At 42.4% G+C, this 26791-nt stretch overlaps 1 protein-coding gene across 3 annotated transcripts in view; it reads right to left on the minus strand.

The window, feature by feature from the left end:
- Borcs5 (BLOC-1 related complex subunit 5) overlaps positions 1–26074 on the minus strand; it is a 93418-nt gene extending 67344 nt beyond the window's left edge. The window contains exons 1-2 of one of the 3 annotated variants that reach the window (XM_008837572.3): positions 25783–26072; positions 22466–22609 (exon numbers count right to left, since the gene is read on the minus strand). In XM_008837572.3, the coding sequence (XP_008835794.1) occupies positions 22466–22609; positions 25783–25840 (202 nt within the window). In that variant the 5' untranslated portion in view covers positions 25841–26072. The other 2 variants (XM_008837580.3, XM_029565750.1) reach the window with 2 other exon arrangements.
- Between the last annotated feature and the right edge of the window lie 717 nt (positions 26075–26791).

The following is a 26791-nucleotide window of genomic DNA, read 5'->3' on the forward strand; positions in this document are numbered from 1 at the left end:
ATGAGTACATGGTATGTCCAGGGTTCTTTGTTTATATGAGCTAAATCTATTGATAAGGTGTTGAACATGGGGGAGGTCAGAACCCTTTTGCATCTTAATTTTCTTATGGGCTTACCTTGAAATTTTTCATTTTCTTTTTCTTTTCTTTTGGAGACAGGGTCTTCCTGTAGCCCCAGCTGGCCTGAAACTCATTATGTAGACCAGGCTGACCTTGAACTCACAGAGAATTGCCTGCCTCTGCCTCCTAAGTGCTAGGATTAAAGGCGTGTACCACCATGCCAGGTGAAATTTTTTAATTTGTTTAAAAAAAAAAAAAAAAAACTACCTGCACCACCACACCCAGCTCAGATAAGGACTTTTATAATCTTAACTTGGCAAGTTGTTTTTAAACATCACACAAAATCCAGAATTCAGGAAAAAAATTGGTAAATTTGAATGCATTAAAATACAAAATTTAAGCACAAATGATACACTACAATGAAGTTTAAAAATATGGCTCAGCAGTTAAGAACACTGGCTGTTCTTGCAGAAGACCCAGGTTCAAATCCCAGCACCCACATGGCTGTTAACAACTGTCCATAACTCCAGTTCCAGGAGATCCAACAGCCTCTTCTGTCCTCCGTGGGCACTGCGTGACACGGGTGCACTTACCTACATGCAGTTAATACACGCATACACATAAAAAATAAAAAGATAAAAAAATATATATAAACTGAGCCAGGAGTGGTGCTGCATGCCTTTGATCCCAGCACGCAGGAGGCTGGCAGGCAGACCTCTGTAAGATGGATGCCAGCTTGGTCTACATACTGAGTTTCAGCCTAGATGGGGTGACAGGGAGACCTTGTCTCAAAAAAACAGAAAAACAAAACAACAACAAAGACAAAACTAAGTGGAGACACAATGGTTGTGGAAGGGAGAAAGCGCTGAAGGCACAAGTTGGAGCACTGCATGTTCTGCAATCATTGCCCTGCTCTCAGCTCCTCTCTCTATGTCTAAGTTCCTGGCATCTCTTCTGTTCCCCACAATTCATTACAGAGAGTAGTTTATGGTTTTATTATGATAAGACTGTATTATAAGAATATATTTATATCAATATAATAATATTAGTTTTTTATTTCATTCACCAATTCATTCAGTATGGAATGGAGGAATGGAGGAGGAATGAAGGGAGGAGGAATGAAGAGAGGAGGAACGAAGGGAGGAGGAATGAAGGGAGGAGGAATGAAGAGAGGAGGAACAAAGGGAGGAGGAATGAAGGGAGGAGGAATGAAGGGAGGAGGAATGAAGGGAGGAGGTGGGAAAATGGGGATGGAGGGTACCGTAGGTGTGAGGGAACAAATTCAGGAAATAATGCTTTTTGACCAGCTAAATGCACTTGGAGAGTTCTTCTATCTGGAGTTTTAGCTACTTCTCTGATCTATCATTTCCCATCAGTTACCTTTCTCCATGACAGAAAATATGGAAGGAAAAGAGGTGTTATGCAGCTCTGCTGTGTCACACATTAACACGATCTCCCAAGAAGCTGACGTGCCCCTCATTACTACCTTTGCTCTGACCGTACTTCCTCCTTTTCGAATCATCCTTCAGGCCCATCACCTCAGAAGTGTCTGCTGGCCTCAGCTTTGACATGTTATGACTCTACTCGTTCAGATCCACATTAAAATTTTATACTTGCCTTTAGTTACATTTGGTTCTTTCTACATTTAGGTCACATACTTTTAAAATTAGGCTTGGAGAGATGGCTCAGTAGTTAAGACACTGGTTGCTCTTGCAGAGTACCTGGGTTCAGTTCCCAGCACCCACATGGCAACTAACAATTATCTGTAATTCCAGTTTCAGGGAATCTGACCCCCTCTTGTGGCCTCTGCAGGCACTGCATGCACGTGGCATACTTAACATGTATGCAGGCAAAATACCTATACACATAAAATTAAAATAAATAAATTTTTAAAAAATTTAAATTTTGTAGCTGGGCGTGGTGGCACATGCCTTTAATCCCAGCACTCGGGAGGCAGAGGCAGGTGGATCTCTATGAGTTCAAGCCCAGCCTGGTCTACATAGTGAGTTCCAGGACAGCTGGGGCTACAGGGTGAGAGACCCTGTCTCAAAAAGACAAAAAAAATTAATTTTGTAATGTATGTATTTGTGGGGGCTGGGGAGATGGCTCAGTTGGTGAAGTAGCTTCTGCACAAGCATGAGGACCTGAGATCAGGTCACTAGAACCCACAGTAAAAAGAGCTAGGCACAGCAGCACAAGCCTAGAACCCCTCTGCAGCAGGGTAGAGACCGGAGCTTGCCACCCCACTCGGCTAGCCCAAATGACAAGCTTCAGGTTCAGTAAGAGACATGTCCCAGGAAATAAGGTCGAGAATAACAGACTAGGACAGCCAATGCCCTCCCCATCCTCCACACACATCTACACATATACGCCCCCCCCCCGCAAACACACACAAAAATAAAAATTAAAAATAAGATGGAGCTGGGTGTTGTGGCGCACGCCTTTAATCCCAGCACTTGGGAGGCAGAGGAAGGCGGATCTCTGTGAGTTCAAGGCCAGCCTGGTCTACATAGTGAGTTCCAGGACAGCTGGGGCTACAGGGAGACCCAAAAAGGATACATACTGTGCAAAAAGACCACAAAAAAAAAAAATTGAGGAGAAATAAGGATTTTACCAGACCAAAAAAAAAAGAAAAGAAAAGGCAAAACAAAGCATATTATTACCAATAAACTTTATTAGAAACGCTAAAGGAAGTTCTCAAGGTAGGAGTATGATGCCAAAGAGAATCTGGATCTACCTAAGGAAATGTTGGGTCTGCAGGAGTGGCTGAAATAAAAGTAAATATGAAGTAACATTTTCTGATTTCTTAATCACTCCAAATCATTCATTTTCTAAGGTAGGAGTCAACAGAGCACGATCCATGGTCAAGTCTCGCCACGTCATGCTTTTACAGGTAGTTACATCAGAACATAGCCATACTCATTCTTCCATCATCCAGGGTTGCTATCATGCTACACTAAGACTTGAGTAGTTGCAACAAAGACCAGATGGCTTATGAAACCTAAAATACCATCAGGCCTTTGAAAAGAAAACATGCCGACCCCTGATCAAAAGCAAAAATAGTAGTCACGTACTGTGGATTTAAAGTACACACAAAAGAAGCCTGTACGACAGCAACAGCACAAAACATGAAGGGGGAGCTGACGGCACTCTGGTGAAATACGTGGTGGTGACTAACTAATGATGTGTGCTGAAGTGGGGGCAGCATGGCCAACATGAGACCCTGTCTCGAAAGGAGAAAAACAGGGCTGGAAAGATGGCTCAGTGGTCAAGAGCACTGACTGCTCTTGCAGAGGACCTGGGTTCCATTCCCAGCACCCACATGGTGGCTACGAACCGTCCTTAACTCCAGTTCCAGGGGAATCCGAAGCCCTCTTCTGACCTCCACAGCACTGCACGACACGGGTGCACTCACATACATGTAAGCAGTACACTCATACACATAAAATAAAAATAATAAATAAAAAAGGAGAAAAATAGGGGCTAGAGAGATGGCTCAGCAGTTAAGAACACTGGCTGTTCATGCAGAAGACCCAGGTTTGAGCCCCAGCACCCACATGGTAGCTAACAACTGTCCTGAACTCCAGTTCCAGGGGATCCGACAGCCTCTTCTGTCCTCCATGGGCACTGCATGACACAGGTACACTTACCTATATGCAGGCAATACACACATACATATAAAATAAAAATAATAAAATATTTTTGAAAAAAAGAAAAAAAGATGTCAATGGAGATCGTACAATAACCATTTTAAAAATTAGAATGCAATGTATTCAATGAAACTGAAATTACATTGAATCTCAGTACTAAAGATAGCATTTAAAAGAAAATTTTTCTCTCCTTTTTTTGAGACAAGGTCTGGCTCTGGAGCCTAGGCTTGAACTTGTGATCTCCTGCCCCACCCTCTCAAATGCTGAGATGACAGACATGAGCTAAGACAAAGATTTTCAACATGTATTTAAAAAAAAAAAAAAACAAGGCTTGGGCTAGGGAGATAGCTCAGTGGGTAAAGTGCTTCCAGGACCCACATTAAAAAAAAAAAAAAAAAAAAAAGCCAGGTGTGGGTGGCACGCACTTCAGCACTAGGGAGGTGGAGACAGGGCGATCCCCAGTTTGCTGACCAGTCAGTCTCACCTGGAAGAACTCCAGGCCGATGAAATGAGAGATCCTGCCTCAGAGGAGACAGGTGGAATTCATGAGGATCATACCTGAAATTGTCTTCTGGCTTCCCATGCACACACACACATGTACTTGCACAGGCAGGAACATGCTTGTGCACATAACATGAACATACACACACAAATAAAAAATGTCAGAGAAGCTTTTTTTGCAGTGGGTATCAGTTAGTGCAGAGACTCATAACCGGTCAATGTGCTGGGAATAAGTGACCGTTGAAAGTGACTGGTGAGTGCGAGTCCCTAAATGGGACATCTGTATCAGCCCCCACCAAAGTTCAAGGAACATAATTGAAGAGGGGGCAGAAAGAATGTAAGAGCTGAGGGGGTGGGGAATAGCACTAGAACACTATCTTCTAGACATGGCATGGCTCTTGCACTCAGGAACTCACAGCAGCTATGATTACCTGCATAGGACTTACACAAGATAGAGCTCACATATGTTCCAGTATGGATGGGGGAGGGGCTTATGAGGCCCCACCCCTGGCTGAGGAGCTGCTGGCAGTTAATGGATGCTAGGGGAGGAAGAATCATTTTTCTTCAGTGGTGCAAAAGCCCATGCTTCAGGAAAGAACCCCACTCTCGTGGTCATGCAAGCAGCCCTAATGAAACTCAGTGGGACACACACACACACACACACACACACACACACACACAGGTGTACATATACACAGGTATAAAAGAAGAGAGGCTTGTTGGGTAGAAGAGATCAAGAGAGAGTGGGAGGGGGACAACAGAGGGTAGTGGGAGATAAATATGATCAAAATATGTTATATACATGTATGAAATTGTCAAAGAATAAACACATTTTTAAAAACTCAGAAGTAGGGTTATACCTCAGTAGTAGAGCAAGGCCCTGAGTTCCAGCCCCTATACTAAGAAATACCAAGGCTGTCAAGCTGGCTACAAGGAGAGAGTGAAAACAAAAAGATGTAACAGGAGCAACTTCTTGTTAGAGTCAAGTTAAAAAAAAAAAAAAAGTCATCTCCATAAAGAGTAGCTGTAAAGATGGACACAATTCATTAAAAAACAAAAACAAAAACAAAAACGCTTTGAGATGGGACATCAATCAAAGGCTAAATAACAACCTGAGGCATGTTCATGTCTTACAAACATCCAGCTTGGTCAAGAACAATGGGAATCTCTGGCACTCAGACCTGTGACGTCTCCTGTCCCTCTTGTCTCAGTTGAAGCAGAATGAAGTGGGTCATAAGGACAGTAGCAGGAGAGGCCTCTTTACATCACTGTAACCAAACACCTGAAAAAGCAACTTAAAGGAGGAAGGCTGCTCTATGCTCCAGGTACTGGAGGTTCCAATCAACACGGCAGGGAGGGCACGGCAGAGCACTGCAGCTCACATCATGGTGGCCAGGAGGCAGTGAGACATTGCATGCACTTGCTGGCTTTCTCCTTTCCCCTCTATTCCATCTAGTCACCAGCCCACAAGTAACCCTGGCCACATCTGGTGCAATCCTCTTCCCTTGGTTAATCCCGTCTGGAAACATCCTCACAATACACCCAGAGGTGTGCTTCACTAATCTCCTCGGGCTTCTGAATCCAATCAAGATGAGAGGACCACCTGTCACAAGTACTGAGTAACACCATTGCCCAGCACTATGTCAGAGGGAATGACTATCTCAGAGAAGGGTGGATAGGAAGTGAGAAAGCTATAGCAGCGTGAGGCTATGGCATGAAAGGCTGCAGACAGGAGCAGCAGGGACCTGAGTGGGCCCAGTCAGTCACAAGCTCCTAGGTGACACTGAGGCTGTGTGCATGCCAAGAAGAGATGAAGGCAGAGAGCAAAAATGGAGCGGGGTGAAATCACCTCAGCTGTGAATGTGCTTGCCTACCCAGGCACAGAGCCACTGGCAGATGACAGAAGCCCACCTGGAGCCAGGAACTGGAGAACAACCTCTGTTTAATAAGTGGCTGACCATTAACTCAGGTAGACACAGGAAGAGCCCCCAGGAAATCAGAATTTAAAATATAAACAAGTCGGGGCTGGAGAGACGGCTCAGCAGTTAAGAGCACTGACTCCTCTTGCAGAGGACCTGGGTTCCATTCCCAGCACCCACATGGCGGATACGAACCATCCTTAACTCCAGTTCCAGGGGAATCCAAAGCCCTCTTCTGACCTCCGCAGCATTGTACAACACAGGTATACTCACATACATGCAGGCAACATGCTCATACACATAAAAAAATAAAAATAATAAAATTAAGTTCTTGCAGAAGATCCGGGTTCAAAGCCTAGCACCCACATGGCAGCTAACAACTGTCTGTAACTCCAGTTCCAGGGAATCCGACAGTCTCTTCTGTTCTCCGCAGGCACTGCATGGAATGGGTGCACTGACCTACATGTAGGCAATACACACATACACATAAAATAAAAATAAATACATAAATATTTTAAAAATATTTATTTAAAAGTAAAAAAAAATAACTAATAAAATCCCATGCCACATCTAACAAAAAAGAAAATCAGCTAAAGGCAAAACCCAACCAGAAAAACAGTTACACTAAAAGCCGATGGTATACATGTATGAAGCTTTCAAAGAATAAACAAACAATTTTTTAAGTGATTGTAAGCTGGGCATGATAGCACAGGCCTGTAATCCCAGCATTCAGGAAGTTGAGCAAGAGGATTTCAAATTCTAGGGCAGCATGAGCTATATAGAGCAAGACCCCATCTCACAAAAACAAACAATATAAAAAGTAAACAGAGCTAGGCATGGTGGTGCATACCTATAATCCCAGCTACTCAGGAGTTCAAGGTCAGCCTGGGCAACATACCAATATCCTCATCTCAAACAAACATACAAAAAAAGTGAATGGTTTTTCTTCTCAATCAAAAGACTGTAGGCTGGGGGTTTATCTCAGTGGTAGAGCCCTTGTTGTCTAGTGTGCAAGAGGTCCTGAGTCTATCACTTGGGGAAAGAAGTGGTATCAGATTGGCTAAAACATGAAAATCCAATAAAATATTGTATACAAAAGATACATTCAAAGACAAGGGGTGAACATAAAACTGTTCTACAAAAAGAACCAAGATGTCCCACTCAAGTTCCAAATAGGCCATATTACTTTAAAAAGAATTTTAAAGACACACATCTGAACATGATAGTAAACGTCTTTAATCCCAGTACTTGGGAGGAAGAGGCAAGTGGATCTCTGTGGCCAGCCTGTTCTACATTGTGAGTTCCAGGCTAGCTTGGGCTACAGGGAGACCCTGTCTAAAATTAAATAGATAAATGGATAGATAGATGATAGGTAGATAGATGATTGATAGAGAGATAGACAGATGACAGATAGACGATGATAGATAGATAGATAGATAGATAGATAGATAGATAGATAGATAGATAGATGAAAGATAGATGATTGATAGATAGATAGATAGATAATGATAGATAGGTGATAGACAGACAGATAGATAATTGTAAGACACTGATGACAGCTGAACTGAAAACATTTACGTATAGATAGATAGATAGATAGATGGATGATAGATGACAGATAGATAGATGATGATAGATAGATAGATAGATAGATAGATAGATAGATAGATACTTGAACTTGGTATGACAGAACATACCTGTAATGCCAGCTACTCAGAAAGCTGAGACAGGAAGATCTCAAGGTCAACCTTGACAATTTTATGAGACCCTGCCACTGAGTTGGGAAAAAATGGACTGCAGTGCAGTTGAGTAGTGAGTGCTTCCCTAGCACACACCAGGCCTTGGGTTAAATACCCACACCATAAAAACAAATAGTCCATCAGAGTATCATAAAGAGCAGAATGGTTATATTAATATCAGACAAACAAGCTTTAAGACAAAAAGTCTCATTAGAGACAGGGAAGACCCGGTCATAATAAGAGAGTTGTATCAGAAAGAAATAATTATCCTAAATATACACACACCTAAAATATAGCCTCAGAACAAATAAAGGAAAAACTGGCAGAAACAAACAGCAGAGAATGCAACAATAACAGGTAAGTAATTCAGTACTTCACTCCCAATTATTTTTTTTGCATACATAACACTTTATTAAGGTTCTTCTACAATACTCCCAATTATTAATAAAACTACAGAGAAAATCATTAAGGTATAGAAATACACAACTGACCTAACACAAGACATTGAACCTAATGAGTGTAGTCTTTAAAAAGTAGGTAAAGATGGTTTACTGCCCCCAACACGCACACATACACAACCTCAAAATAAATCAAAGGCCTAAATATTAAACAAAATTATAAAACTTCTAGACAATAAGAAAAAAGTATAGGTACCCTGGAATTTGGTGATGACTTTTTAGACATTCCATCAAAAGCCCAATATGTGAATGGAAATTTGCACAGGGAGCTCAAAGGAACAGACTCAAGAGGCCAGGAATAAGCCCTACAGTTATCTTTTAAATAAACTTTTCTGAAGGTCACTTTTTTAAAGGTACTACGACTATTGGGGAAAGCACAAACTTCAATAAATAGACCAACTGTACATCCACAAACAAATGAACTCAGACCCTCACACACATACACAAAAATAATCCAAATAGATCACACAGCGCAAATAACTAATGCCACAAAGCCTTCAGAAGAAATCTCTATGAGCAATGCATTCAATTTCTCCAATTTTAAAATGGCTATGCTTCAAAAAACATTTTGAAAATATAAAGAGAAGCTACCAACTGGGGGAAAAGCATTTGTAAATTATATGCCTGATAATAGAAATAGTATAGCTAGACTATATAAAGTAATTCATATATATGTATATATGTTAAAACAAATTTAAATGGGTAAAAACTTAGAATAACTATTTACTTAAAATGATGCATAAGTAGTTAATTAAAATGAAATTAATCTCAACATCATTCGAGAAATATAAATGAAAACCTCAATGGCACACCATTACATATCCACTCCAATAGTTATATTCAGTAAGACAGAAAAAATGGAATACTTAAACATTGTTCAAAGAGTGCAGAATAGTATAACCACTTTGAAAAAGCTCAGCATTTTGATAAACAGACCTATGAATTCCACTCTGAGGAACTGACCCAAAAGAAGTGAAAACATGCTCACACAAACACATGACCACAAAGACTCAGAATGCCATTTACATAATGGTCAAAAACTGAGTACTAGGGCTGGGGAAGAGGGTCAGTTAGCAGAGTACTTGCCTGGCATACATGAAGTCTTGGTATTGATCTACAACACCACATAGAACTGGATGTAGTCACAAACTCTTGTAATCCCAGCATTTTGGAGGTAGAGGTAGGAGGATTAGGGGTTTAAGGTTATCCTAGGCTACATAGTGAGTTTGAGGAGCTACACAAAATCCTGTCTCAAGAAAACAAAAACAAAAACAAAACAACCGTGAGTGTCATAGACTCAAAAAATAGTCAGCCTGAGCTACACAAAACCCTGTCTCAAGGAAACAAAAACAAAAACAAAACAACCGTGAGTGTCATAGACTCAAAAAATAGTTCAGCACAGATAGATTCCGGGAGAGAGGGGTGGTGGCTTTCAGTTGGGTACCTGCTGGTGACTCCATCAGGCTCCAACGGATAGTTCCAATCCAGTGTTAACACAGATGGTTCTGGTTAAACTAAATGGGTCACAAAACTAAATCAAGCCAAGTCTAGGAAAGAGACCATGGGGGAAGGGAGGTTTATAGTTATGGAAAGAGACAAGAGAGTTGGGGGGGTAATCATAACACATTTTATACATGTATGAAATTGTCAAAGAACTAAGTTAGTAACAAAAACGTGTAGCATAGTTCCATCCACAAGCACTACAGAGAAACAGATCCAATTTGGGCAGAAGTACAGGTAGGACCAGGGGTTAGCTGCAAACAGGATCATTTCAACAAGGCCCTCTTATCCACCGCCTTGATTTCTACTTAGAGAGAGCCATCTTCCATCTTTCCACATTTCTCCCATCTGTTTTCTTGCTTCTACCCTGCTGAGGTCTCCTGAGCTTTTGGTTGGCTCTCCTAAAGCATCATGTTTTTGCAGCTCATCCATGTTACAGTACACATCACGTTTCTTTTTACTTGCTGAATAGTATTCTAATGCATGGACAAATGGCATTTCGTTTATCCATTCACCAATTGATAGATATTTGGTTTGTTCCAGTAAATGTAATTATTTCTTTTGTGAATACAGGGATGAACTAAAAATCATTTTCTTCACACAAAAAGATCACTAAAAAGTTTCCCGTGAGTAGTAAGTTTTTTTCCTTTTCTGTCTTGATAAACACTAAAGGAAGCAATTATAGGTTGCTAATGTGTCACAGAACATGTATATTTTTCCAACTAACTTGCGCTTGAAATGAGCTGTGACCTGTTTTAAAGGAAATCCAGATGTTGCAGAGCACAGTTCTTCCACACAGGTTGTAGCAGTTTTGGCTACAAATTGCGATAGTCTAGTGACATCTAGCGGCAGAAGGGTCAAAAATAGCACCGCTGGGCTGTTGAGCGGATTAAGGCGCCTGCCTCCAAGCCTGCAGCCCTGAGTTTGATCCCCAGGACACACGTGGTGGAAGGAAAGAACTGTCTCTCACAAGTTGTCCTCCAACTTGCAGCAATCCTTCTACCTCTGCCTCCAAGTGCTGGGATCACAGGAGTGAGCACCACACCTGAGCTGAGCAAACATGCAATTTGAAATTAAAACCAAAATTTACTGTTAGAGTGGAAAGATGGCTGATGTGTTTGCCTACCACGCAGGAGGTTCGAGGTTCAATCCACGGCCCAGCAGCTGAGAAACAACAAACAACAAAACACCTCTTAAGACAGCAAGTCAAGGAACTGGAGATGGCTCAGTGGTTAAGAGCACTGGCTTCTCTTGCAGAGGACCTGGGATTGATTCCCAGCCCCCACATGGTGGTTAACCACCATCTGTAACTCCAGTTCCAGGGGAATTAGACAACCACTTCTGACCTCTGCAGGCATTGCACAACACAGGGTACACTTACATTGCAGACAAAACACTCATACACATAAAATAAATTAATTTTTTTTAAAAAGCAAGTCAACTCCTCTTTCTCTGTGAAGAGTAGCCCAAATTTCCAGGCTAAATTAACACCCTCCCCTCCATGCATGCCTACTCTTTTCAGTATACTGGCAGTATTACTTATACTGTTTTACTGTGAGTTATTTAGCCCTCTAAATTCCTCACAGAGCTTCCGAAGCTCCAGAAGGTTAGCGACTGTCACATTCTGTGTGTCTGCACTGAACAATACCAGGCACTTAGTATACTGCAGAAACAAATTAAAGGCTACAGGCATCAGGCTGTAAATGAAAGATTTATTAAAGAGAAAAACATGGATTAAGCAATCTTCTAATTTCTGCTTCTACCTACCAAGAATTAACTGCTGTTATGCCTTCCAGTCATAAACAACTAGAAGACCAGATAAAATATATTAGCAGCTCTTCAGATGCTATTTAACAGGCAGCACCTCTTGGTCCCCCAAGAGAAGGAAACAAAGCCTGCAATTTTCCTAGCTTATTGCCTCAAGGCAGTTTCCAGGCTGCGGACCAGGGAGGTGACTTAGGGTAGCTCTAATGAGAATACCATGGATGGGTGACTTAAACAACTTTCTCCTAGTTCTGAAGCCTGGGATGTCCATTGCCTGAGTGCTGGTAGAGCTGGTATCTGGCTTACAAATGGTCATCACATGGCAGAGAAGCATGCTCTTCTTTCCCATCTCGTCTTGTAAAGACACAAATGCCACTCCTAAAGACACTGCCCTTATAATCAAATCACCTGGAGGCCCGAGGCCCCATCTCCTAGTTCCATCATACTAGGGATTCCGATTTCAACCTCCAGTTTTGGAGTAATGGAGACATTCAGTCCATAGCAAGAGGGCTTTCTGAGAAAGCCCAGCTGCCCTACCAAGCTGGACCAGAGAACACAGTCTTGGGAAACACATTGTATCAGGAGGTGACACAGCAGAACATGGGAGAACCAAGACCTCCATAAGAGGGCACCGTTGAGCTCTGACTAATACCAGTCTTCAAATTTATGGGGTAAAAATCTATGAGATTAGAGAAACAACCACAAGAAAGTAGCAAAGTAACTCACACAGAGCCAAGAACAGATCATGTTCCTACTAGCCACAATAGAGAGAGGGTCATAGAACACAGGGCCACAGGTAGAGTACTCAGGTATCCGTCACTGTGGTAGTGAGGAGAAAATCGACCCAAGGCTACTCTGTACCTGGTGAGGTGGCATAAGTCTATAATCCCAGCACCTGAGAGGATCAGGAGTTCAAGGTCATCCTTGTCTGGGGAGCCAGGTGGAGGCTAGCCTTAGCTACATAAGAACTTGTCTCATAAACTTAAACAATAATAAGAAAGGCTGTTTTGCATGGGCCCTAACAGAGCTGACTAATACCAGCATACAAATTTATGGGGAAGCTGAGACAGGGCCATATTGTTTATGAGTTAAGTTGGAACACGTATACCAGAGCATAGTGCTTTGGAGGAGCACAGCACCTTCAAACCATAAAATATGCTATGTTTAGCCTACAATAAGAAATTTCCAGCCATGCAAATGACATAAGCCTCGTAACCAAGAGAAGGTCTGATCAATAAATACAACCAGAAAAAAGTGAAAAAAAATCACTATAAAGACACTCCAGATTTTCAAAACACAGAGAAGAGCAGAATGATAGACAAATGGAAGGCATTTCAGCGAGGGGATGGAAAGCAGAAAAGGTTACCTGTATTAAAAACGCTGTGGCTGGGTTTAGAACAGAATAGACACAACAGAGAAAAGAGGCTACTGACTTTGGAAACATAGCGATAAAAATCCAAAATAAAGATAAAAAGGGAAAAGACTAAAATTTAAAACTGACAGTTGTGCCAGGGCTGGGGATATAAGTCAGTGATAGAATGCTTGCTTGCCCAGTACAACGTCCTGGTATTTGACTCCACAGCACTGCAAAAAGAAACAAAATAGTGGGTGTTATGAACAGGCCTATAATCCTGGGATCTGGGAGGCTGAGGCAGGAGGGTCCCTAAGTCAAAGCCAGCGTGCCCTACATAATGAGTTATAGACCAGCCTGTACTATATAGCAAGACTAAGACTCACTCTCTGTTTCTCTGTCTCTGTCTGTCTGTCTCTCTCATACACACACACACACACACACACAAAGTGGAGAGAGTGGAAGGAAGGGGAGAGGAGTCAATAACAGCCTGTGAAAAAATATCAGGTGATTTAACACAGACAAACCAAGTCTCAAAGAAATAAAGAGTGGGGCAGAAAAATATTGGAAGAAATGATAGCTAATATTTAAAAAAAGAAAAAGCTTTAAAAAATGGGCCTGGTGGGGCTGGAGAGATGGCTCAGAAGTTAAGAGCACTGGCTGCTCTTGCAGAGGACCTGGGTTTGATTCCCAGCACCCAAGTAGCAGCTAACAACCATCTGTAACTCCAGTTCCATATATTTATGTGTATGAATATATCGCCTACATGTATGTGAGTGCACCCATATTGTGCAATGCCCGTGGAGGTCAGAAAAGGGCCTTGGATCCCCTGGAACTGGAGTTACAGATGGTTGTTAGCCGCCATCTCTCTAGCCCACACAATTTTTTAAAAATTAAAAAAACTATGAACATATATATCAGAGACTACAGGGTACATAACAATGTGAGCTCATTTTTTTTCTTTTTTTTTTGTAAGACAGGGTCTTCCTGAAGCCCTAGCTGGCCTAGAACTCACTATGTAGACCAGGTTTGCCTCAGATTCACAGAGATCTTCCTCCCTCTGCCTCCCAAGTGCTGAGATTTAAGGTGTATGCCACCATGCCCTGCATAATTTTTAATATTTAGGTAAATATGGAAATAGATAGTGATATAAATGTATCTGTATGCAGATGGCTATACAGTGTGTATTTCCTAGCTAAAGCCACTGTGATGGTGTGGGGACGATTCCTAAATGTCACTTTCCACTAAAAGAACCAGGGGGTATTTTGAAAAATGCCTGATTCTAAAACTGGGGTCAGGCAAGGACAAGGTAAGTCTGGAACTAATACTGTTCCATTTATAAAGAAAAGCAGGAGTATGCAAAAAGGAACTAAAATGAAGGTACTGTAAACTGAACAAATTTAGAGCATTTGAAGACTGAAAATAATGACCTTAACTTACTGAAAAAGCCAAGAGCCCACTGCTCTACACTTAAATAAATGAACAAATAAATGGGTGGAAGAGAAAGCGCTTCTTCATAGCAGAATGGAAACTTGTAAACGTACAAGGGATGATAAAATAAGAAAATCAGTATTTGGCAACCATGACAGTATAATTAATTCAAATAAGAAACCTCAAGCTGGGCATGGTGGTGCTCTCCTATAATCCCAGCACTTGGGAGGTGGAGGCAGGAGGATAAGAAGTACAAGGTCATTCTCTGCTTTATAATCAGCCTGAGACTCTATCATTTAAAAGGGGAGGGGGGCTGGAGAGATGGCTCCATGGTTAAGAGCACTGGCTATTCTTGCAGAAGACCTATGTTCAGTTCCCAGCACCCATATGGCTCACAACCATCTGTAACTTCAGTTCCAGGACACTGCACCCATATGGTGCACTTACATACATGTAGGCAAGTACATAGAATAAAAATGAATTTGAAAAAAGAGAGGGGCTGGAGGATGGCTCAGTGGTTAAGAGCACTTGCTGTTCTTCCAGAGAACCCAAGTTTGATTCCCAGCACCCACATGGCAGCTAACAACCATCCGTAACCACAGTTCCAGGGAATCCGACCCTTCTTCTGGCTTCTGTGGGCATTGCACGCATGTCGTACACATATACATGCAGGCAAAATACTCATAAACATAAAATAAAAATAATAAAATATTTTTAAAGAAATACCAATAGATATTGTATGTGGCAAAAGACAATGGGTTGAAAAATGAGATTCAAAATTCTACTGGATCTGTTCAAAAACAGCAATTATAAAATAAGTATTTTTAGAACAAAACTGAATTTTTCCAGCTGACTTGCACTTCAAGGAATACTAAGATTTTGTAGACTAAAAGAAAATGAAGTCCGGTCATGGTGATACATGCCTATAATCCCACTTGGGCAGAAGCATGAGGATTGCCTCAAGTTTGAGACCAGCCTGGACTATAGAACAAGATCCTGTCTCAGCAAAATCAAAACAAATAAAACAGGAAAAAAACGAAAATGGAACACTAAAAATATTCAGTTGATCTAAACAAGGCAGGGAAAACATATAAAGGAACCAAAGCACACAACACAGTTAAGAACGAAATGGTAGATTCAAATCCAACCAGATCAATTTATGCACAATTAAAAGGTAGACTGTCAACCTGAAACACATACAACCTACTAGTGGGTTGGGTCTGCAAGAGGTACACTTTAAATATAAAGACAAAAATTGATTTTTAAGTAATAAATAAAAGCTGGAGAGATTGCTCAGTGGTTAAGAGCATGTGCTTCTCTTCCAGAGGACCCACATCCAGGTCCCAGCACCCAAGTCACGTAACTCACAGCCCCGTTACTACAGCTTCAAGGGATCTGACCTCTAAGGGTATCAGGCACACAGGTGGTACACAGGTATACATGCAGGTAAACACTCTTGCACATAAAATAGAAATAAATAATAATTCTTTTAAAAATAGTGAACATAGCACATTAAAAAAAAAAAAGGTGGACAGCACCAGAGGATTGATGCCCAAGGCTCTCCTCTAATCACACTCACCTTACATACATGCACACAAACCTGCACACTTGCACACAAACACACACACACACACACAGAGTTAAGGAAAAAAAGTCTTAGGTTGGAGGGTGTGGTTAAGCAATAGCATGCTTACCTAGCATGTGCAAGGATCTAAGTTCTAGCCTCAGCACCGGGATGGGGGTGGGGGGTGGGGTGAGGGAGTTGTTCTGTGTTTGTTAAATAAAGTAAATAAGTACATACATAGGTACAGGGTGGGGCATGCTGAATTTAAAGAAACAGTACATGGCTGTGCTACTAGTTCATAGCTAGATAAAATAGGACAGAGTTGAAGTTGACAACAGAGTCGTCTTTTTTTACATTTGTTTTAGAATCAACTTGATGTCTACATTTTAAAATATGTGAGGTCCTTAGAATCTTGATTCTCCAAAAGAGCACTAGGCAAAACTGCTGTGCAGAAAGGAACAAACACTAATGAGAAGCCAGAAAAACTCGAACGCCGTGGGAGTGGAGTGAAGATAAAGCTAAAGGGAGATTTAGGAAATGGGATGAAAACCTGGGTTAAATATAGAAAAGGCTGCTATGGACTGAGGAAAGAAAGTCAGGTATGAAGAGTGAACATGAGTACTTCCCCATAGAAGGAAAGATCAATAAAACAATGTCTATGAGACCCAGTCCTCAGGAATTCCAGAATGGGGCGGGTGAGACAGCTCACAGGTAAAGGTGCCTGCTTCCAAGCCTAACGGCCTGAGTGATCTCCAGAGCGCACAGGGTGGAAAGAGAGAACAAAGAAAACAGACTCAAGTTGTCCACTGACCCACACGCACTCTGTGACATGTGCATGTGAATACACACGAGAGAGAGAGAGAGAGAGAGAGAGAGACAGAGACAGAGACAGAGAGAGACAGAGACAGAGACAGAGAGAGACAGAGAGAGAAACTTTAAGAATAGCAGAAGCAGAAAGGATGAAAGGGCAGCTATGTAGTCAGTTTGGCAGCAGAGATTTAAACAAAAGAGAAAAGCATGCGAGCCAGGAGGGAGAGCCAAAGAAAGAGAAAAGAGGTGCACTAAGCACAGACTAGAGGAAAGACGGGCCGAAGCAAAGGAAAGGCAGGGGAGTCCGACAGAAGACGGCTGCCACCTTCTCTGAGATTTGATGGGAGAAAGAAGGGTGCAGCACTCGGCCTTGTTAGTGTGAGGAAAACAGTGACGCTCTTCCCATGAGCTGGCTTCCTCTTCCTTGTCAGTTTAAACATCCTTCACTGATACTTTCCTCTGTCTAGTAAGGCTAGCCCTTTGTTGGTTAATATTCATGCTGAAAAGCTTAACCAAACAGCTATTAGACACATAATAAATCCACACGGTCATCAGGAATAAGCTATCATCTTTTCATATAGTGTTTGGGGGAAACAAAACTATGCTTAGGATCAACCTGCGCTTCCAGGTTACTTTTAAGTCATTGAGAGAAGACTGTGACTCTGATTACGATCCATTCTGTCAGCCCCTCATCTGTCAGACACAGATGTCTGATGAATGGGAAGACTTTCTACCTTACCCTGATGTGTCTGGATGACAGGAGAGCAACTGGGATGAGGAAAGGACACGGAAGCTGGTCACTTGAAATCTCACTTCCTCCTGAGCTTTGTCATTCATTCCTCCCCAGCTAAGCACTGACCCCGTGTTCCAAGTGACCTGAGCCCTCACTGCAGTTCCATCAGATTTTACTCCACCGAGATCAAAGCTGGGTTACTTTTTTTTTTTTTTCACTTTTTCTTTACATTTTATGAAACACAGTCTTACTATATAATAGTAAGACTATAGCCTAGGCTATAGTCTAGGCTTTCCACAAACTTTCTGTCTCCTGCTCCCAAGTGCTGGGATTACAGGCACGTATCACCTGGCCCAGCTCCAATCTCTTTAGTAATCAAAATCCATTGTGCATGCCTCCTGTTCTTAACACCCACTCTCAGAATATCCAACAAAACTACTCAGCGTCACATAAGCATCTACGTACGTTGTATGAGCTTGACCTTCGTTGCTGGTAACAAGGACAATCCTTTCTTAGACAGTAAGACTAAGTCTTATATTAAATCCATTAGCAGAAATGACAGGTCAATTACAAACAATGTCACATGCATATGCGTGCATATATTCATCCACCAAAAGAGAATAGGATATTTTCATAACTTTCACATAAAAACAGTATTGTGTTTCTCTTGTGACTATTTCATTCCTATGGAATGATATAGAGTGGGATTCACTTTAAAAAAAAAAAAAGCAAGTGGTTGAATTTTAAGTAAGCAATGTATACAGCTTATTTAACCCACTGGAATCTTAGCAATGTACATGAAAACAACAATTTGCTTCTGTGTTCTGTCATGCCCATTTATTGCTGCTTTCTAGTTTTCTTTCGTTTCCTAGTAAGTGCTTTACATATGAAAATAAATTAACTCAGAAGTTGATAGGAACAAATAGAAATCCTTTGACTTGAAAAAGTAGACACACATAAATTTGTATTATAAAACATAAATTATACCCTGGAATACTAATGCAAAAGAGTTAAGACACAAGAAAGAATCTGCTTGCTTATTAAGATGCAGGCATTACCTCAGACATACAAATAGCCCCAAACTTGCCTAGCCACTGCCTCTGCAGATCACCCACCAGCATTAGCATTACATCATATGACATTACAGAACAATAGCAAACTCTGTGTAATAGTTGAATATATTGTTTTGAAAGAATCAACTGTCATTAACTTGAATAAAAGCTTTCTGAAATCAAACCTAGGGGATACAGCCTTCACTGTGTGGCCCATTTTTAATACTTTGAGAAATCACCTCACCCTGAAAGAAAGCAAAGGGGGAAAAAAGACATGGGGGTGTAAGGGCGACAGTGCTGAGTGACCTCTGCAACAACCCAGCATGCAGGGATCAAGGCTTTCAATTACCAGGCAGACTGTCAGAGCAGGAGGCTCTGCAACAAATGTGGCACCTAAAATCCAAACAGCCTTCCACACACCTCACTATTCCGATTATGGACTGGTGGGTGATTTACACAACAGGCTGGGCTGGAACTGAAAATGAGCCCTGCTATACAGACAAAAGTTCTGATGTCATCTGAAGACAGGCTATCACTCAGCCAAGTGACTTTAGGCAACAGATTCAAGCTGAGCCTCAATGTTTTAATCTATAAGGTAGAAAAACAAGTAGCTATCATGGGGAAGTACTAAGGAGAAGTTTAGCTATTATTATTATTACTGATTATATTGGTTTTATTCAATTTTCCCCTCTGCCTATCTTTTCCAATCACCATCCAGGAGGTTACTTGTTCACAAATGAAAGTCTACAAATAATCTCTGGCTTGTTTGTGCCTGTAGTCTGGCCATAGCCACACGCTGTCATTTCTAGAGCCTCACCATCTTCTTCTTTTAATTTTATTACTTTTATTTTATGTGTATGAGTGAATTGCCTGCACGTAAGTAAAGTGCACCCATGTCATGCAATGTCCGCAGAGGACAGAAGAGGCTGTCAGATCCCCTGGAACTGGAGTTACAGTTGTTAGCTGTCATGTGGTGCTGGGATTTGAACCTGGTCCTCTGTAAGAACAGCCAGTGTTCTTGTCTGCTGAGCCATCTCTCCAGCCCTGAGCCTCGCCATTTTCAAGTGAGCTCTCTACCTTCCTTAGCCAAACCCAGATGACCACTTACCAAGCCATCTGCTCCTCACCAGCTTTCCTCTCTGCCACCCCTATTCTCTGTGTTCTTAATAACCAACACACAAAGAGGTAGGAAAACAAAGGCAGTTAGATGGTGGTCAGGTCCTGACTACAATCTAGTTACCAGGTAACCAAGTCCAGGTGCTGACACTGCACTAACTTGCTTCTCACTCATTATTCACGTTTAAAAGATGATGTTAGATCTCAGGCAAGATTCCCTTAACACCACACCCTCTTCTAGATACTAATCAGTTTATTACGTAAATTATTTCAAACGACTAAAAAAAACCTAATTATTAATTATATCTCAAAGTTCTGTTATGTTTTTAGTATTTCCCTGAAGTGAAAACAAGAACTGATCCCAGAGGAGAGACGGCTCAGCAGTTAAAAGCAGTTTCTGCTCTTCTAGGACCTGGGTTCAGTTCCCAGCACCCACACGGCTGCTAACACCCATCCCTAACTCCAGTTCCAGGGGATCTGATGCTTTCTTCTGGCCTCTGCAAGCACCAGACACTCACATGGTACACTTACATGCACACAGGCAAAACATTCATACACATAAAAATAAATAAAATCTTTTTTAAAAAGAATTGACCACAGAAGCCCCATGAAGGACTAGAAGACTTTGAAGGGGGGAGTGAAAGGATAGAGATAACAGAAAAAGGGGTGAAATGTGGATATAGACAGAAAGCTGAGGCTTCAGGAGGGATGGAGTATAGAATACCAATGTCCAGCTCTGTTTCTAAAAATAAAAGCCTTTTAATCTAATTGGACAAGGATATGTGGGGGTGGAAATTTCATTAATGTTAGCTTCCTTGGAGAATCACATTATTCCTCAAATAAGGAAAACTAATGAGAAGATTACAGGTAAGAGGATGTAACGTGTCCTTTTACAGAATAGAGGGTTTGTCAAAGTCTAACTAGAGTCCATGGAGGAGAGGCCGAAAGCTTGAATTTTCCCATCTGTGAAGTAGATGAAGTGCTGAGAAGAATCAAATGATGCAAGGACACTTAGAAGCACCATTTGTCTACTTCTGTTAAGCACAGCATGGACTGGCGTAACTAGCATAGGATCTGATGTCAGTAAGAAGGTTCAAGTGCAGCCTCTATCTGCCAGCTGCCTGACCTTGCACAAACCTTTGAAACAAATGTAATGATGTAAGAATTACAGGGATGGTACATGTATACATGTGGGGCTGGAACATATTTAAATACAAATAGCTATATAAAATGCTTTATATTATACCAGCTTGCTCTGGTCTGGGTGTTTGTCACCTTTAAAGCTCATGTGGAAACTTAATTCTCCTCTGCCTCACCCAAATCATAGACTAATGGTATTTAAAAATGGGGCCAGTGGGAGGTAATTAGGATTGGATGAGATCATAAGGGTGGGGCCCATGATTGCATGAATGGCTCTACTGGAGGAGGAGAGATCAAGTTAGCAAGTTAGTAAGCTTGCGCTGTCTCTTGATTCAGAATCTCCCATCATGTCATGACCCAGCAGGAAGGCTCTCACCAGATGCCAAGTAGATGCCAGTGTCATGATCTTCAACATCCAGAAGTGCAAGGTAACTTCATCTCTTTTCTTTACACATTTCCCAGTCTGTGGTACTGAGTATTATTAACCAAAAATGAAGCAAGACACAGGTTAAGAAAACTATGGCCTTGTGCTTATTATCGCTTAGGGTTTCTATGTTTTGGAAGGGAATGGGGAATCTGAGGAACTCAAAGAGCAGAAGCACCATTCAGTTAGTAGAAAATCAGCTCTAGGACTGGGAAGATAGCTCAGTCAATTGCTTGTAATGTGAGCATGAAAGTTTGAGTTTGATCCCCAGAAACTACATAAAAAGACAGAAATGGTAACACACATTTGTAACCCCAGTGCTGGGTATGTGGTGCCTGGTGCTTGCTGGCCATCTGGTCTCACACATTTGTAACCCCAGTGCTGGGTATGGACGCCTGGTGCTTGCTGGCCATTTGGTCTCACCTAATTGGTAATCCCCAGGTCCCAGTCCCAAAAACCAAGGTGGATAGCTCCTGAGACATACCATGGTTGACCTATGACCTCCACACATACACACACCAACACACACACACACACACACGAAAGATAAGGAAAATCAACTACTACTTAATGGAGATACAAAACTAAAGTTATGGTCTTCATATAACTACCTCAAAATATGCTAATCAGGTGGGTAATCTCTCCTCTCATAAACATACTGTTCTCTCATGCAAAACAGTTGTCAGGTCTAATTACAAGTGTATTAGTAGTGATAGAAGTTTTCTATGAGTCTGAACTCATCAACCTGTAGTCCAGATCACAAATAATAATGAAATATTTCCATGGGAATATGACAGGGAAAAGCCACCTCCAGTATCATTAATTCAGTCATTCATTTACAAAGTCCTTATTTTATATCAGGTTCTATCAGGCTTGCTGCCAAGCCTGATGACCCGAGTTCAATCCCCAGAACCCACACGATGGAAGGAGAGCACTAACTTCCAAAAGTTGTCCTTTGACCTCTACATGCACACCATGCCTATACACATACAGACAATAAATAAGTAAATAAATAAATAAAAAATTTTAATTGACAGTAGGTTGGTGGTGATTAATTGCACCAGAAAAGAAAAAAAAGCAGGCAGGGAAAGAGGCTCCAGTTTTAAACAGAGCAGTCAAAGGTGGCTTCACGGAGAAGATGCCATTTAAGGAAAGACCTAAAAGAGCCAAGAGAGAAGGCACAGAGCCGTGGGGAAGATGGGGGGGCACATAAACTTCTGTAGCAAGTTCAGCTAATAAGAAGTACAACCCTTACCTTTTAAAAGGGGCTGGAAGGTTGGGATCTCTTGCAACTTGATGACATCAGGATCACTGCTGACATTCCGGGAGGCCTGAGAGCCCTGGGCTACAACCACTATATCATCCATCTTGGCACGATGTTTGGCTGGAGAAGGAGTCACTGAAAATAGAGTTCCATGGCTCAGGAACTGCATATTAGACAGCCAGCCCTGCCTCACCAAAGTGGTTTTCAGCACAGTCAGTAAAAAGAATATTTTTATAGTAAATGGGAGTTTATGGTCTTAACATATGTGCTTCTCTTAAAGCCTTATTAGAAATGATAAATTACTTCTTCCCAGAGTATTACTTGGTACTTGTCTGCCTTGAAATGTTGAAGTGGAATAAAGTTTCTTTTTAAAACTTTTTTTCAGAGCCGGGGCATGGTGGTACATACCTTTAATCCCAGCACGTGGGAGGCAGAGGCAGGAGGATCTCTGTGAGATCAAGTCCAGCCTGGTATACAGAGCGAGTTCCAGGTAGTTGGGGTTACAGGGAGACCTTGTCTCAAAAAAACCAAAACAATCCAAAACCTTTTTTGTCCACTTTTACACTGGATATGTACTCAGTTGGTAGTACGATTCCCAGCATCACATAAACTAGATGTGGAGGTCCACACCTATGATCCCCATAATCAGGAGGTAGAGGCAGGAGAATCAGAAATTCAAGTACAGCCTTGGAAACATAGGCCAGCCTAGGCTATGCGAGACTCTGCTTTAAAGGAAAAGAAAAAGAATACTTTCACATAACAAAATGTGATTTTTGTAGTGGGGGCAGAGTTAAATTATGAGAGACTTTTGGTTTCCTTCCTTTTTTGTGTGTGTGTGTGTGTGTGTGTGTGTGTGTGTGTGTTGCTAGAGATCGAACCTAAGGCCTCTCACATAACAGCTCTATCACTGAGTCCAAGCCCAGGATTTGTATTTCTATGGTATAAAAAAAAAAAAGTCAGCTGGGTGTGGTGGCACATGCGTTTATTTCCAGTAATCAGGAGGCAGAGGCAGGTGGATATCTGTGAGACTGAGGACAGCCTGGTCTCTACAGTGAATTACATCTGGGACTACAGCAAGACCTTGTCTCAAAAAGATCAAAAAAGCAAGACAAGAGATGGCTCTGTGGTTAAGAGCATATGCTGCTCTTGCAGAAGACCTGATTTGGTTCCCAGCACCTACATTCAGAAGCTTACAACCACCTCTAATTTCAGCTTCAGGGGGATCTGACACTACTGGCTTCAATGGGGAGTAAGAAAAGAAGAAAGAAGGAGGGGGGAGAGAAGGAGAGAGGGAGGAAAGAATGCAGAGAAGGAGGGAGGGATGGGAGGAATGGAAGGGAAAGGAAAAAGAAAGAAAGAAAGAAAGAAAGAAAGGAAGGAAGAAGGAAGGAAGGAAGGAAGGAAAAAAAGGTCAAACAGTATAAAAACATATAACATGAACTTCTTTTACAATGAAGCATTTTATTATTCAACACACAAAAGCATAAGCAGATTTTTTAAATGTCTCTTTTGATTCCTCTGATCACCAAATATATGTCCCTATTTTATAAATGAGGGAACAAAATTGACTGTGACTTGCCCAAGGTCAAGAGTGCTAGAAACAGTTAGGAAAGGCACTGAAGGTCTATGAGTCATCGGTGCATGAGGATCCTTTCTGTGGCACAGATTGCAAAGCTGTCTAACCTACCAAAGTGAGCCAGATGCATTTAATAGATCCCAGTCATGACCAAAACCTCTGGTTTCAACTCCCAAATCATGAGCTTAGTCCTAAGGCTCCAGGAAGTTGCTGCATTAGTCCAAGAAGGGCAGAAAGAATCAATAGGTCCCTTCTAGGCTGAGGCAAAATTCAGAAATTTGGGAGACTGTTTCCGAGGTGTGTCAATTTCAGGTTCCTTGGGAGGGAAAAAGTTCAAACCTTAAAGACATCCTCCTACCCCAATACTTTCCTGGTTCAGGCAAGAATGAATCTCAGGCCCATCTGAAGCTGCCACAGAACTGCTCTTGCCTTCTGCAAACTAGCTGCTCCCGAGGCCCTGACATTAGCCTTTTCAGAAAAGAAAAAAATTCTCTGCCGTTTTTATTGCTCTTCAGGAAAAGTTTCTTATCCTGACTTGATAATTTATCTAACATTTTACAAAAGCAAATCCAAAAAGTCTTTCCTGTTACAAATTAAATGATTCTGCCTTCCCCTAAACTCCAAAAGAAAAGGGACTCAAAGTATTCTAGTCAGCCTCTATTACTTTAGACACAAAATGAGGATACTATAAATACTACCTATAAACGTATGTACCGCACTTGGCCTAGGGGAACAGGAAAATTCTAATATCAGAAATCAGCCTATGCTGTTGGCTCCTGGATAAGCAGCCATGCCACACCCCTTCCCCTAAAAGATGCTTCTGTACTGACATGGGGCAAGAAAGCAAGAGATCACCATCATTACTGTTTGTTATAAACAGATACAACACTCTGGGCCTTCCAAAGGAACCGAACACAGCAAAGCTGGTCCATGCTAGACCCCAGTTTGCAGGTCTTGAACATCCTTTCAAGTTAACACGTTAGCGTCCACATTTCTGAACAGCAAATGCTACCAAGTAGACAGCCAGTTTTAAGACCGGGTGGTTCTTTCTGGCTGGAGATTTCAGCTAATTAGGACTAGCAACCACAGCTTTTCTGCAAGTGGGTAGCAAAAGGAGAGCAAATGGATCTCCATCCATCACCGCTGTTTTATTGAAAGCTCATTACAGCCCTAGCACAATAACCCACCCCAATCCCACCTCAAGCGCTTTGAGAAACAACAACAACAACAACAACAACAACAAAAAAGTATGGAGAACAGAAGATACACCGCAGCCTGCCATCTGGCCAACCTCTATATTAGAAAAGGGGGCCTGACACCTTGAGAGGAACCAGCAGTTTGCGGCAACATTCGCACGCACTGAAAGTGACAGTGAAGCCATCACTGTCTTTTCTGAAAAGGAACCTCGAAATCCTGGGTTTTGGTTCCCCCTCCCCCCGCCCAGAAAGCCTGTTTTTGAGGTCCTAGTGTGGTCCATTCGGTGTGAGCTACATCTCAGCACCTCAGTGGGATCCTAGAGCCCAACAGGATGGAGGTGGTCTTTGAACGATCAACGTGCAGCTGGGAGACAGGCTGTTTGGAGACACATCACCGGCGTGTGCGCCCACGCAGCTTAGGGACCAGGGCTGGGGCAGGTGGCCACCGCGTTCTCTGCTTTAAAGCTCGGTGTGGGCTGTCCACGCGGGCCGCCGTCCCGGACCCCCCAGGCGCCGGCGGGAGGTAAGGCACCGACCTGAGGCGTTCAGATCGCTGGGGCGGCTCTCGGCCTCCGCGCTCTGCTCGCTGCCCATGGCCGGCGCTCAGGCTCGGGGACCGAGAGGTGGGGGCCACGCGTGGGCCCGGGGGGAGGCCTCCCGGCACAGACAAGCGGGGAGGCGCGGCGTGGATGCTCGCGACTCGCTTTCCCTACAGGAGGCGGGAGACACCAGCGGGGCTAAGTCTGCGGCCAGCGGGCGGCGCCGCTGCCATTCACAGGCTCTGCCGCCGCGGCTCTCTCCTTCCGGGACGCCGATTGGCCGCGCTTGACGACACGCGACCGTCAGTTCCGGGTTAGGAGGCCACGCTCCCAGTCCAGAGGCGGAGCTAGGAATCTAGAGGCGAGACCGTCTTAAAGGGCCCGACCCCCTCGAGGCTAAAAGTGCCTGGTAAACCCTTTCCTAGCGGGATGACGCGTCACCTTTAAGGACCGGTCATTAAACAGAAATCCTGATACATTAGAGCTACTTAACAAAATAGGCTGGGATTTTGTTTTTTTCTGGTTTGGGAGATGGGGTCTCACGGATGACCTCAAACTCACGGGCGGTCCTACTGTCTCAACCTCCCAAAGGCGGGGATTACAGACGTGAACCCACCACGCCCCGCAAAATAGGTATTTTTATCCCTGTTTCATGGATGGAAAAAGAAAGGTGTTCTGTAGACCTGCGATTTCAATCCTCATCTGTACAGGTGCAAAGCTCTTTTCTAAATTCTGAAAGCTGAGAGCTTAGCGGCAAGCGACCATACAAAAAAATGACAAGATTTTGTTTAAAAAAAAAACAAAAAAAAAAAAAAAAAAAAGAGAGAGAGAGAGATGAAAATGAGAGGAAAAATTAAGAAATAGGTTATACTTATTCACATAATTAGGGACATGCGTCTTGAAAGGGAAGTGAGTGACCCTACAATCTAAACACTTTCTGGGGACCTTCAGAGTTACTGACAAGTCACTATGGAACTACCAAAAGGCCAAGAAGATAGAAATAATA

Source organism: Nannospalax galili, unplaced genomic scaffold, assembly GCF_000622305.1.
Source record: "Nannospalax galili isolate Female #2095 unplaced genomic scaffold, S.galili_v1.0 scaffold210, whole genome shotgun sequence".
Lineage (NCBI taxonomy): Eukaryota > Metazoa > Chordata > Mammalia > Rodentia > Spalacidae > Nannospalax > Nannospalax galili.